Source organism: Apteryx rowi, unplaced genomic scaffold, assembly GCF_003343035.1.
Source record: "Apteryx rowi isolate R43461 unplaced genomic scaffold, aptRow1 scaffold_67, whole genome shotgun sequence".
Taxonomy (NCBI): Eukaryota; Metazoa; Chordata; class Aves; order Apterygiformes; family Apterygidae; genus Apteryx; species Apteryx rowi.
In genome coordinates, this window is record NW_020450949.1 from 1,508,119 (window position 1) to 1,522,174 (window position 14,056).

Consider the following 14,056-nt stretch of genomic DNA (forward strand, 5'->3'; position numbering starts at 1 on the left):
AGCACTTACCACTCTCATCCATTAGAGATGAGAGCTACCTTGGCGCTCCCAATGTTAGTAATTAGTAGTACTGCAAGCAACGATGTTCCAGCCCTGCAGCTCTCCCTGCGAGTGTGCCAGGGGCATGGTGCTTTTTGGAGAAATAGGAATAAGGCTTCACAGACCACAAACTGACCTTAAAAAGCATCARAATGAGTAATGTGAAAGACTGGACCGAGGACATGCTATTTAAGAGCCTAAGCATTGCACGCAGCTTTCTTCCTAGCAGCAGGGTTTATTTCACACTGCAAGTTYGTGACAAATCCCATAGCTTATCACTTTCATGTGCAAGAGCACATTTCCTTTCAGTTGTTGGATGAAGATGCAAGAAAGCCAGCTGGGCTTGCAGGACATTAGATGAGGGAGCCAAGTCTATTCCCAGTAAATCCTCCTAGCTACCTCCTCACCTAGCACTGTGACTATCCCAGCAGGGGAGATTACCCTTCAGCTACCTGGGCCACAGGTAACTTAAAAAGCTGAGTAGTTTTATTGCCACTCAGGTCTTGGTTTGCCAGGTTTGCCAGGGCAGGAGATGCTAGCCCTGGAGAGTCGCTTGAGACAGCAGGGGTGGTGGAAGTACAAGCCTCCCTCATGTTCTGACACGGCTCCTTCGGAAGGGAAAGGATCGTGACTCATTGCCATAACCATCAGCAACAGCTCTGCTTTAGTGCCAGCATTAGAATTAATTTAAGTAGCCTTTTTGTATGGGGTTCCCCCACACCCCTTTTAGCACATTTCTTTTATGCAAAACTAGCTGATCTTGCACTAGTAAGAAAGGGGAAAGATGAAAGAGGGAATATATTCATATTGTGAAGTCTGGAAGATGACTTTCCACCACGGCACAGCTTTTGGTTTTGACCTGCAGAGATGCATTTGAGAGCATCAAGCTCCCCTTCTCTCACCCTCCTTGGGTTTGAAGGTACTAAAAACCCCCAAAAGTTCTTGAAGGCAGAAGCTGGTTTTCTGAGTTTCAGGCCTGAGTCAAAGCTCCATGGTACAAGTTCCTTTTAGTTTAAGGGAGCTTAATTAACTAAAGTGTGCATAACCTTTGCCAAACTAAGAAGATATATGGCTGCTGTTGATGCTTGCATCTAACATTTTTGACATGTCGGTAACTAACTCTCCTAGCTGTAGGCATCTGGATGTTTTTGTAGTTAACTGTATTCTGCTGCTTCCAGTTCTAGCTGGCATCAGAACAGCCCTGAACCTRGGAGGGTCAAGCCAGCTTTTGGTTGGCAGTATGTACCGCAGCTTGTCAGGAATCGGCAGTCAGCAAGGGAAGCGGTTTTGTCTGCCTGCTGCCTGGTTCATCTCAGATTGTCCAGAGCCCGCTCCACAAGTCTGTCCCTAGAAGGCTACATGTGGTGTTGCCTGGGGTCCATTGGTTTATTTTTATACATCACTTCATAGCCGAGCAGTGGCCTCCGCAAAACTATTTTTGTCCTTTCCCCGCTCTAAATCATTCCTTTCCTCAGGAAAGGATGTGCAAGGAGCTTAGCTGGGAACTCCTGTGCAGGTGCCTGCTGGAGCACAGCTCCAAGGAAGACAGGCCTGGCCCTGGCACAGTGGGTACAGCAGTGCAGTAAACGCTACGGGAGCCTAACCGGTGTGCATTTTCCAGGGATAGAAATGGAGATTGTGAACAGCTGTGAAGCCAATAATGGTGGCTGTTCCCATACATGCCATCACACCAGCTCTGGCCCAGCCTGTACCTGCAACTTTGGCTACCAGCTTGAAGAGGACCAGAAGACATGTACTGGTAAGGAAAGGGAGAAGCTACATTTCTTGTTTTTACAAATACAGTTCAAGTTTGAGGAGGATCCCTATGTGCTAGCTGCTATATATATACACACACCACATACAGATTAACAAGGCCAGAAACAGATGTAAAGTAAAAGGATGAGATAGTGCACTACTTTGAGYGGGCCTCAAACCTCTGCTCACGACCTACTTGGACAGGTAATGTTGATCACAGAATTAATCAGTTTTTCCTGCTAAAATTGAGCTAAGGTGTTGGCAGATGTAGAGACTTGCATCTCAGATACCTATAAAGCTGCATCTAGAAGGGATGATGCCTAAGATGTACCATCTTGCTTGTTATCTCAAAGGGAGCAGCAGAGTAATTATGAGTAAATGAGTGATGTGGATGAGTCACTAGCTGCAAGCAAGGTGTAATTCAGCCCCACCTGGTTATATATGTATGAACGGAGAGGATGAGAGCGAAATGCACCTTGAACTCTGTAAGCACTATCAAGTTATGTATGCACTTTATATTGCAGGACCGCGTCTCTTGCAGCCACTAACCTAGTCAGAAGCTCACTGCAGTGCTCACTAGCCAGACATTTCCTGCATCCATGTCAGGGCTATGGTATACAGCAAGGCTGGGTGGATGCTTTGGTCCTTCAGATAGTCCCAAACAAAGAAACCCTGGTGCCCTCCGCCCGCAGCTTAGTCAGAGGGTCTATGCCTCAAGCAGCCTACTGAGGTATTTCTACTGAAAGACTCTCTTCTATGAGCCTGCAAGCGTGAAGCTGCTAACAAGGGGTAAGAGTGTTTGGTGACTCATAGCAGTACTTGCGTGTTTCCGAGTAGCGATCCCATGACTCAGGAGATGATTCTCAGATTTGTTTCTTTGCTCAGTACCGCCTTCCTTCTGCAGTTTCCAGGGAGCACGTCTCCCCAGGACACCTATGGGAACAGATAGGCTGCTTAGGGGGCTGCCGCAGGCGCCAGCAGTTGCTTRTGCAGAGGTGGGGCCGTTTCCTGTCCCCTAAGAGGAAGGGGAAAACCATGCGAAGTTTGCTTTCCTCGCTGGTTCTGAGCGAGCAGTAGGAGCCGTCTCCACAGCCCGTCACGATACAAGAGCAAGAGAGACCAGGACTGAACTGAAGTTCGCTCCGAAAAAGCAACCCATTATGCCTTTGCTTACTACAACGCCCAGTAAACTTCCTGCAGCCCTGTAGCGCTGCTATGTGCCTTTCCCTGCCGGAGACCTGCTCAGCCCAGGCTCGTCTGGTGGTGGCAGCGGGCTGTGTCACAAGCCCCTCTAGTACACAGGCGCTGCGGTAAGTCTGCYTAATGGCGAGCAGACAGTCTCATAAAGATAAAGGGCTCAAAATTGAAAGCTGTAGGTGCACCCTGCTTTCCCAGGATTGCGTAGGTCCGTCAGTCAGAGCATCCGCTCGGAGTGAATGCTCTGATGGACCGCGTAAGAATACTAGCTCAGTGCTAATTGGGTGAGGGAGGTGAAATTGCCCTTTTGAAAACCTTTTCATTGCTTCCCCCCCCACCCCAAGCTGACAAAGCCTGTTTAGCCATGAAATCTCAAATTTGTGATTAGTGCCTGGCAGGTTGTATTTGAAAGTCAGACTAGGAAGAACTTACTAGAGCTAGTTGCAAAGCAAGTTTAACAAATACTGTCACTGCTGCAAAGCTAGATGTGTTTTACTATCCAGTGCCCTTTGTTTTTTATTTAGATATCAATGAATGCGACAGCAGTTCTCACTCCTGTTGTCTGCAGGATTGTTACAACTATCCTGGAGGCTATGAGTGTGCTTGCTATGCTGGATACAGGCTCAACACAGATGGTTGTGGGTGTGATGGTAAGCAGAAATATCTAGCTGAACTCCCAAAGTAAAATGGGAATACTGCAATCCTCAGCATTGCAGCACCACAAGAGGGACAGACACAGTCCAAGTTCCTCTAATTATGTTTTTCCATATTTTGTAAATCTCCTGAGTTTAAGTGTTAAGACAGCTCAGCTGTTCTAACCCATACATTAGCCCAATACAACTAAAGAGTAACAACAGGACTTTTAAACACCATGTGAATCCAAATCGGGATGTCTCAAAGTGACTTAGTCCAGGTGTCCAGTCTGTCTCCATTAGCAATTCACAGAACTAATTTTCTGTTGAATGTCAGAGGTCACTATTGCCAGTAATTTGCACCACTGAAGAGGTATAGACAAATATAAATGTCTGTATAAAATACAACTGGAAAGGTAGTAGTGACTAATGCAAGCTCTAAAGAAAGAGGACATTAAGTTTTCCCACCTGGCTGTAAACAGCCAGGCATTTCTTCCAGTTTCTCCCAGCTCATGTCAGCTTCCCTATCAGCCCTCTGTTGATTAACTTTCTTAATAGGAAAGATTTGGGGCTTTTATTTCCTTCTAATGACTTGTTCTCACTAGCAAAGCTCTCCAATAACATTTCACAAGAGGTGAAAAATCAAGTGCATCCACCTGCCTCTACACTGCTAGTGGCAGGTGTGGGCTGACTTAGCCCACAGCGTTTTGAAACTTATGGCTCCCTGAATCACCTGCGTAGTCTCAACTCAATTTCTAGAGTCAAATGGCTTCACATACCAGAGAGGATGCCGTCAACCTACAGATTAGACAAATACCTCGGCCACACAGGCAAAGCTGTTCTGAGGCATGGTGAGAACAGAATTCACACCTGGCTCATTCCCTCAACACAAAATTCACATCTGTTTGGAAGAAAGAAGCCTTACTACTTCCAGCCCAAATGCTTGTTGATCTGTAGACATACACACACCTGGAGCCTCTGCCTTGTACAGAGGACATTCTTCCATTACACAGAGATATTGCATGTTTTTTTAGATACGGACGAGTGTTCTTCAAATAACGGTGGATGTGAACATACATGTCAGAACCAGATAGGGTCTTTCCAGTGTGGCTGCCAGATTGGATACAAACTGGATGAGGACCGAAGGAGCTGCATTTGTAAGTGGAACCTCTGTGTTATGACACAGGTAAACCATTAGGTTACCTGCATGCTTTCTCTTGCCTGTTCTTCACTTACAAACTCTTCACTGCACAGAATCCAGAGAAAGCATAGAGGAGCCAGAACCAACTTACGCTGGACTCGTTAGCCCTACACAGAACCTTTTCCATCTTTTCACAGCACTTATTAACATGAGCAGCTGAAACGACTCACACCACCAGTGGAAAGCTTTCCTCTAACAGGACCATTCCTATTTCAGTGATATTTCACAGAGCTTTTCAAAGAAGCCTAGGGGATTTTGGCACAGTAGCAATTAAAATACTCTACAGTGAGCAGTGATGGCCCCAAATTAGCCAAAGAATCAGAACACTTTCCACAACCACCAGCCTTTACAGCTTTTCCTTATAAGAAATAATGTTTTTTCTTAGTGGGACCCTCTTTATCCCACCACCAAGCACAATATTTTCCAACTCACTCACTTAGTAGAGTAGCCAACAGCCAGTTATCATCTTCTAATGACCCATTAGAAGACATAGCAGTGCTGCCAGGGTTCCCATTTTTGGAAAGGCTCTTTAAAGTCCAGAACCAAAAGAGCAGCATTTCAGGCCCCCCACACTCTGGCAGAATGCCTGACTCCCTCCTGGCCCGCTGGCTTTTATAGGCTGCCCATCAGCTGCTTGTGGTTCCCAAGTGTGTTTGTGCTTAGCTTGATTGGGGGAYTTTTAACTCTTTCCTGCCCTGCCAAGGAAGGAAGCCTGCTGCACCTGGGTACTTTGTAGCTGATAAAAACTCTTTCCAAAAGGAGAATCAACCTGAAATGCATTGCCTGACTTTGTTAGATGGGCAGTCTTGTTTAATTTTCAAGAAAAGAGTAACTAACTTCTGAAATCTCAAGGAAGCTAAGTGGCACTGGTCAGAAAAACTGCAGGGACAAGGTGATTAGAATGAGCGGTGATCTCAGTTACCTGAGAAGTCAGATCCATGTGTCAAGGTTACGATCAAAGACTCAGACAATTGTTAAGTCATTTGGCTGTCCCGTGCCACACTCTAGTCAAAACAAGCAAACAAGCAGCCAAAGTTTGAGTGAAAGAAAGGAATGCATCATTGTTTTAGCAGCATCAAGGGATACAGAGAGAGATCAGTGGGGCGATCCAGTCCGAATCAGATGCGCCAACCCTATAGAGATATCATTTCTGCTTTCCTTTCTCATTACAGAGATTCTGTCCACTATTCACCTCTTAGGCGGTCTCTTCTCACTTTTCCTCCTTTGACGTTGTACTCTGCATGACTGCTTCCCTAGCTCTAGATGTCCCCGTGGAAGCCCTGGATGGTCGACGCCCCATTATCCGCCCAGTCCCTCATGTTGAAGTCCTGAGAGATGAGTTTACCCAGCTCTTTAATGACGATTATGAAGAGGAGGAGGAAGAGATGGAAGCAAGAGGAGAGCACACACTTTCAGAAAAATTTGGTGGGCATTTTGCAGCAGTGCTAGATGGCATACTTTTACTTTGAAGTCTTTAGAATTAATCACACATGTTGGTGTGTGATGAACTTGTGGTGAACATACCCACAACATTCGCATGCAGTGAGCATGCCCACAACATCTGTCAATACCTTCTCTGTGTACACAGACCCTGTGTTATAACACAGGAACATTTACCTTTGCTGCAGACTGAGCATGGGGGCTTTATTGCCCAAACTGTCAAAGCAGCTGGAGCAGCCTTGGGAAAGCCTTCCTAGCCTCAGCTTCTCTTGTTGCAGTCTGCCTGGAGCACACGTTTGGCCATGACTGCAGCCTGAGCTGTGAGGACTGTAGAAACGGTGGAGCGTGCAACGAAGATCAGACTGGCTGTGATTGTCCAGAAGGCTGGACTGGCATCGTATGTAACCAGAGTGAGTAACCCTGGAGAGAAGTAGGAGGAGAAGGCTGGGTGGTTTGTTGGCTGTCGGCTGTTCTTTCCAAAAGCCACTCAGAAGTGAGGAGAAGGGAGAGTACACAAAACCCCAGCTGGCCAAAAGTAGCACTGATGCCCCTTACCTTTCTTGTCAGTTCAGTTGCCTTTCTTTGCCGTGTTTACCTTGGCAAAGCCTGGCTGTTAGTCACCAGACAAAATCCCCAGTAAAGTTTCCCCCTTCTCCTTCCCAAACAGATCCTAAGGCATTTTAGTCTATAGTTCAAGCCTGCAAATGTATGTGTCTGGCACTGACTCTAAGCTTAGCACTCAGACTGCATATAAACCTATCGACAGTGTATCAGACATGTTCCATTCTTTGAGACTAAGAAAATACTCAAGATGCTAATGAGAATCCTTTTAATTCCTCCTCCCAGCTAAACTTCTGCCTTAAGCAGAAGAATGCTTTTCCCTTTAGCCTACTTGTGCTTAAGAAAGAATTCACTCGCTTTTCTAGTGACCCGAATAAAGTCTGCTATTAGGTTGCTATCTATCTCCAAGCTTAGTAAGGAACTGAAGCTGTGAAAATCTGGCTTCCCCGCTCAATTCATTATGTCTTTGCTCTTTTGTCTAAACAAGGCAAAACACTTACTGTCAAACAAGCTGAAGCTCCTCTCATGTTCAAAACCTGTAATCTGTTCTTGTACCTGTTTTGGGATACACTGAAGCAGAGGCTCTGCAACAGCCAGCCTGCGAGGCTGGAAAGCAGCGCCGGTCTCCTTCCGCAGGGCTGTCGCAGCCTGTTGACGTCTGCCTGTTTCTGTCCTCGCAGCCTGCCCGGAAGGCACGTTTGGGAGGAACTGCAGCTTCTCCTGTCACTGCAAGAACGGAGGCACGTGCGATCCAGTGACAGGCGCTTGCCGCTGCCCGCCCGGCGTCACGGGAGACCTGTGTGAGGATGGTAAGATCGAGGTTCTTTGTCGCCTGCTTCATGCAGTAATAAGATCCCCCTTTTTCCCACCACCTCAGCCCTTTTCAAGTCCCAGGGAAGTTGCAGGGGTGCAGAAATGCAGGAAAGGCCCTGAAATCAAGCACAACCTGTTGAGCGCTGGGCCTTCCRTGCGGTTTTCTTTTTCACTCAGATGGGTTTTTTTTAAAGGAAAGAAAGCGCGGACTAAGGTAGCRATATTCTTTAGCTGCTAATGGTGAGTGATGTTTCTTGGACTGAGGAGGTAGCTCATATTTCTGTTTGTCTTTACATGTTAGTGGAGCGTTTGCCATAATTTGTTAAATGGATATTATAGCCAACTCTGATGCCGCTGTTTGCTGTTCCGGTTGTGCTTCTCTGAAGTCTTAAAATGTTTTCCACAGAGTGTCCTACGTTKTCAGTTGGTAGCTGCTTACTAAAAGTATCTTCAAACTCTTTTTCCGGCTCATCTCCATGTCTGAGTGACTCTGACACATCGTTGTTCCATCTGACTTGGTGTGTCACATAGTCTTGCATGCAAAAGATCTGTGTTAATGAGAAAAAGATGAAACAGTGTCCCAGGTAATATGCCTTATCTTTGCACTGGAAGTTCTTTGCAGTCCTTGTTTTAGTCAGTAATGCAGCACTCTGATCATGGGCAGTCAACTCTATTTTACTGAACATTCAGTGAAGGACAAAGAAAAGAATGTCAGAAGTACGTGTTCTGTACTAAATTTAAAGAACTGAGGAGGTGTTTCCCACTGAAGGAAAAAGAAAGCACTCTGAAGTTGCAATAATAGTAGTTACCCAAAGTGCTGCAAAAGAAGGTATCTGTGGCTGTTGGTAAGTATTTATTTCTCTCTTCCAAAGAGTTAAAATCTTGGGGACATAATCTAAAAACAGAGAAATAGTGGTACAACAAGAAATTCRGACAAAACGACTTCAGACAAATGGTTAAGAGCATATGGAATCTATTACTGAAGGAGGAGGCTGAAGCAGAATATAAATGAACTCGAGAGATACCCAGACCTTTTCTTTCCCTAGGAAGGAGGTGATTGAGGGGTACAGAGAAAGAACAGGAAGGTAAGATTAAAATAAACAATGATGAAGGGATGTGTCGTCCCAGGGTGGCATTTCCTGTTCTTGAGCTGTCTAATGTTCTTATCACATGGGAGAAGGCTTCTGCTGCCTGGAAGGATGCTGGCTGGGCATTCTGCTGACACAGTATGTTTGGCATATGCTTCTAATATTAAGATCTTTAGCATAAAAGAGAAAGAATAGTTTTATTCCTTTAATAAAGTGCAAATATCATGTTATTTGTCAATAGGGATGGCTTTATAGATCATTTTCTCACATATGAAAAATCTAGACTTCTTGGAGCCCCGCAAGATAGCTTTCTAGCCCAACCGGCTTTATCATTTCAAGTGAAGTACAGTGCTTACGGGTGTTGTGGATACACCTCTCATGGTTGGAGGAAGGATACAGCACGTTTTGTTGCACAGAGGTCCTGTCTACCCATGTGGTTCCCCACGGACCTTGTTCCCCATGCGTTGACTACTCCGAAGCTCTGAGCACAGCTTCCTCTCAGTTCTGTCGTGTTCTGTGTAATGTGCGCGGGGGCCAACTGAAGTGAAAGGTGACCTGGAAGTGTGAATTACTGCTGACAGACAGCATTTGCTCGTTGTTTCACAGATGCGTTTTCATCATGCTGGAGTGCATTGATCTGAGCAACTTCAGAGCAGAGCGCATCCAGCAAGTTGGGTGTCCTGTCTCTCGTGCTGATAGATAAGCAAGTAAATAAAATACGCTAGAATGCTCCGTGCAGGGGGMTCACGGACAGGACTGCTGATTGTTGAAGCAATTTGTTTATGAACTGATGCATGAAATCTGATCGCTTTTGTCATCATCTTACTGTATAGAGACACAAATATATTCTTGGTCAAAAATCAATCCAGCTTTCTTTTCAAAACTCACTGCATCCTTTGCCTAGGTTCGTTTCTAATGACATATGGCTTTGATTTTTTGTATGTTTTTTTCTGTGTTCCCCAGAAAATAAAATGACAGATGTAAATTGGCTCACCTTCCCAGATTCTCTCTCTTTATTAATAGGCTGCCCTAAAGGATTTTATGGGAAACAATGCAGGAAGAAATGCAACTGTGCCAACAGAGGTCGGTGTCAYCGGATTTATGGAGCCTGTTTGTGTGATCCCGGCTTGTATGGACGGTACTGCCATTTAGGTGAGCTTATCCACACTGTTTTTACACTCTGAATTTTGTTCTCAGATTATGATCTTTGACAATACTGCCCCTGGGGAAGATCAGTGCTAGGTGGCCATGATCTTTTTCCTTGTGCTGTGTTATCTGACCTCTGATGTCCCTTACCAGTTCTTTTCCTCCGCGTCTAGTTTGCCCGAAGTGGGTGTTTGGCCCTGGCTGCTCTGAAGAATGCCTCTGCGTGCAGCACCACACTCAGGACTGTGACAAGAAGGACGGTTCATGCACGTGCAAACCTGGTTACCGCGGCAAGTGGTGTGAGACAAGTGAGTTGTGGAGGAGTATTCGTGAAGCAGCCCCCTTTCTCCTCGCCCAGCCTCCTTCCCCCTAACTAATTGTCTTGGGGAAAAATTAGGCTCGTTTTCCATCCCCCCTGAGACCGTCTTCCCTCTTGTCATTTAGATTAGGAACAAAGCTGGTTATCATCGGACTCAGTCAAGTTAAGTTAGCGTGCCAGAAGCTGCACAGCTGGGTGCGAGTGCCTGTAAGGGCGGAGGGCGACCCCGTCCAGCCTGCCGCGTCCGGTTGTCGGCTCAGGATGGAGCTGGTCCGTGGCCATCGCTCTGACAGTCCCGTTGCGCTGCCTGCTCTTCCAGGAGCAGTCTAGTAATACGGAATATTCTTTCTCTTTGATCGTGATCGTTAACAGAATGTGACCCTGGCTATTATGGGGATGGCTGCAAGAAGAAATGTGGCTGCCCTCCAGAAGCGTCTTGTGACCACGTTACTGGGGAGTGCTGGAAAGAGTGTCCCCGAGGTTACCATGGGGAGAACTGTGATCAAGGTAAGGCCGCATGAGGAGCAGGGTCGCCGCGAGGCGCCCGTACCTCTCTTTCGCGTAACGTTCTCTCCCGCCGTCTCGCCTGCGTTCCGCTGGCCTCTGCTCTTCCGCCTGTTGCGTTGGAAGAGTTCCCGACCGGCACACGGGCTGAGGGAGCTGAACGCGTTTGAATTGCGCCTGAGAGGCTCCCTCCCCCTGCACGGTCAGGTAGCCGGTGCTCTGCCGCGACACGCTGCCTGCGTTAGCTGGCCAAAGCTTAGCTCCCATTTATTTCGTCTTTTCTTCCGTGAGGGTTTTGTGAATTTCAGAAGTGAGTCTGGAGGTTTCTTCTGTCGCTCTCCTCGTGTCCGAAGCATTCAAACCTCTTTCCTGAGTGCTTTGCTAGGTTGCTTACCTTGCCCGTCTCAGCAGCCTGCACGCTCTTGAGGAGTCGGGGTGGGCTCGCTGCCTCACACGCCCGCTCCTTCTTAGCAAAACCACATGGAAGGGCTCCCCGAATTCCTTTAATTCTCATCCGGCCCTCCTAGCCCACTGCACTTGATGCAGTGAGCGGAGAGTTGAAACGGCTTTAGATGATACAAGAGCTGCCATTGACAGGTCCGTATCAAAACACTACAATCACTTAGAAGCGGGAAGCAGGAATTCTTGTGCATAATGATTCGTACTCAGAGAAGGAGACCGAGGTCTTGCTTTATCCTGCCACTAGGGCATCTTTCCTTTTGAAGATGAAGGTTATAACTAGTTATCTTTCCCCCCCTTTGATGTCTTTTTACTTCCAGGCAGAATGGTATCATGTTTTTCCATTCTGTTCTCTATTCCATATTAAAGTTCTATTTGATCTGCAAGTGGAAAGAAAAAGTTGTGTTTCATTTACATTAGGATTTAAACTTTGGCCTCTATATGCACCTCCTACCAGTTTTCTGCTCTTCAAATAAAGGGCCAGTCAGCAGTAGGGTAACTAAACTACACGGCTGCGCGTGTGCAGTGTAATACTGAGRCTCTGAGGGCGCAGCTTTGCAAATTCCTGGGAGGTGTTTGGGGTGTCAGAGCGCTTGGTTTGTTTTCCAACGAAATTGTTGGAGTGAACCTCAAGGCAACGAATCATTGGCGTGAAAGTTGAGGCGATGATTTCAAAACATGAACACAGTTGTTGGAAAATAGTCATCTGTGCCAGCCTCAGAACTGATCCACAGCTGAAAAGCCGTCCTCCTCTTGTCACGAGGTTGTTTTCTTCTTAATCGCCTTTCAGCTGGATCCAACAGMAAATGCAAAGCGCTGGACTCTGCAGGCATGGAAAAGACGTGCTGCATTCGGAGGCTTGTGGTGTTCAGTATCTGAATTCCGACTGTAGCATCCCCGGAGTTTTTGCACTAGCTTATTTTGAAGCAAACATTCCRTCCACGCCCAACCCAGAAGTTACAACTATTAACCTAATTAAGTTGCTAGCATGGGATTATCTTGCGTAACACCCTAACAGATACAGCATAGTTGCTCTATTGGTTGTTGGTCTATTGTTCTAAAAGCTGCAGATTGTCACAAAAAGTTCCAGTAAAACAAACCAAGTTTTGCTTATATTCATGTCAATCCTGCTCCTCATTGTAAAGCAAATGACGGCGGCAGTTTATCTTGATAAGCTGCGGCGCTGTGCTTTCTKCCCTGCAGTCTGCTCGCTCTCCTGACAGGTGCATCCTCCTACCAATGAAGTGGGTACATCATCCGTTTCTGGTTTAAGTAGTACAAGTCTGTGAAAAGAAATTGCAGAAATCAGAAACAGTCCTAGCCCAGACACTGTCTCACTCATAAATTTCACCAACTCAGCTCGATGTTTTCTGATTCCTCTGTTTTATTTTTCCCCTCTAACAGAGTTTCACTTTCATATTCCTCCCGAGTCCATCCAGAAATATAAGGGCCTATGATGTCAAAAACACATCTGACTGGAGTTGGTAGACCCTAGAAAGTCTGAGCTCATTTTTGTGAGCTTTCTCGGTGTAAATGGAAGTTGGGATAATGCCCATCCTTAGACTCTTCAGGAAACTCAAACTTGGTAGCTGACCCCATCTTACAAGTGAACTGCATGTCTGAACTGAGCCCAGGGGACTAGTTAGGAGTTTCCAGCACCAGCTGATATTTCAGTTTCTGGTTGTGTTCTCCATCCCAGTACAGGCTACACAAATGACATTTCCAGAAGATACCACTAACGATTCCACAGTTTCCGTCTTTCCCCTCTGGGCAAGCAGTGTTTTCCTGTATTTACCAACTTCTGAGATGCTAGTCCGAAGGGATGCTCCCTGGAGAAAAGGCAAAAGTTAGAGGAGTAATGTTGGCATAAGGGCGGAAGAACATCCCGATTCTTCCCCTCTCCCCACACGTGTCCCTCCATGTTCCGGGTGGCCGACGGCGCCGCTGGCCCGTGCGCTGGCGCAGGGGGTGGGGAGGGACCGAGGCCGTGCTGGGCTGGAGRCAGACAGCTTGGCTCCGCTGCAGGCAGGGCTGCTTGGGCGGCCTCGAGCTGGCGACCCCGCGGCGCCCGGCGGGCCACGCTGCCGTGCGGATGTACCCGCAGCGCAGAATAAGCACGGCTATAGGTTGCCGCAGTTTATCCCCCCTCACGCCTTGTTTTGCGTGCAGTCGGTTCACCCCTTCCGTAGAGCTGTTTTCCTTCTCCTGAGTGAAACTATTTAAGCCAGCGCTAAAAGGATGAAATAACTAGATGAGGGGAGCTGCAGACAGCTTATGCAAGGCTCGTGCTTCCTCCCGGAGCTCCCGGCAGCCGGGGAAGCAGGGGTCTTTCCTGAGGCCACTGCTGGCCTCCCATCCTCCACGTGGCAGGACACTCGCTGCCTCCGGAGCCGCTGAGCTGCTCCGGGGSCTGGGCGCTTGCAGGCAGCGATATTTTTGAAAAGAATAAGAGGGGAGCTTAATCCTTTAGGGGAGAGTCACAGGAAATAACACAAATATTTGTATTGAAATAGTAGGCTTTTGGCTGTTGTTCAGAGCTGGAAATTATTAAAGGGTGAAGATGAACATCTGCCATCAATTAGCAAAGAGCAGGAATAACAAAAATCTCCACTGTGTCACTTTGAATCTACAAGCTGGTATGCTTTTTCCTTCATTATTTCTGAATGCCGGCGTGTTTATGTCTGCCGAAGCCTTATGAAACATTGGCTTTTGCGAACAAAAAGAACTGCAAGCRTGGGGCTCTTCTGGGAGACTCAGATGGGATTTAAGGCTCTTTGGGTCTGAGGCCTCTGTCTGCCTGTAATTAGCTAGCCGCTAAACTGGGTCGCTGGGTACGAAAAGCGCGCTGAGCTTTCTCACATCAGCACTACCATCCTGGCATTCGGAGCAGAGCGACGGAAAA

At 47.0% G+C, this 14,056-nt stretch overlaps 1 protein-coding gene across 1 annotated transcript in view; it reads left to right on the top strand.

Annotated features, from left to right (window-relative positions):
• MEGF6 (multiple EGF like domains 6) overlaps positions 1-14,056 on the top strand; it is an 86,003-nt gene that overhangs the window by 49,479 nt on the left and 22,468 nt on the right. The window contains exons 8-16 of the mRNA XM_026085441.1: positions 1,661-1,798; positions 3,516-3,641; positions 4,658-4,780; positions 6,082-6,249; positions 6,543-6,674; positions 7,506-7,634; positions 9,750-9,878; positions 10,046-10,180; positions 10,564-10,698. Of these exons, the coding sequence (XP_025941226.1) occupies positions 1,661-1,798; positions 3,516-3,641; positions 4,658-4,780; positions 6,082-6,249; positions 6,543-6,674; positions 7,506-7,634; positions 9,750-9,878; positions 10,046-10,180; positions 10,564-10,698 (1,215 nt within the window). The remainder of the gene's footprint in view (positions 1-1,660; positions 1,799-3,515; positions 3,642-4,657; positions 4,781-6,081; positions 6,250-6,542; positions 6,675-7,505; positions 7,635-9,749; positions 9,879-10,045; positions 10,181-10,563; positions 10,699-14,056) is intronic.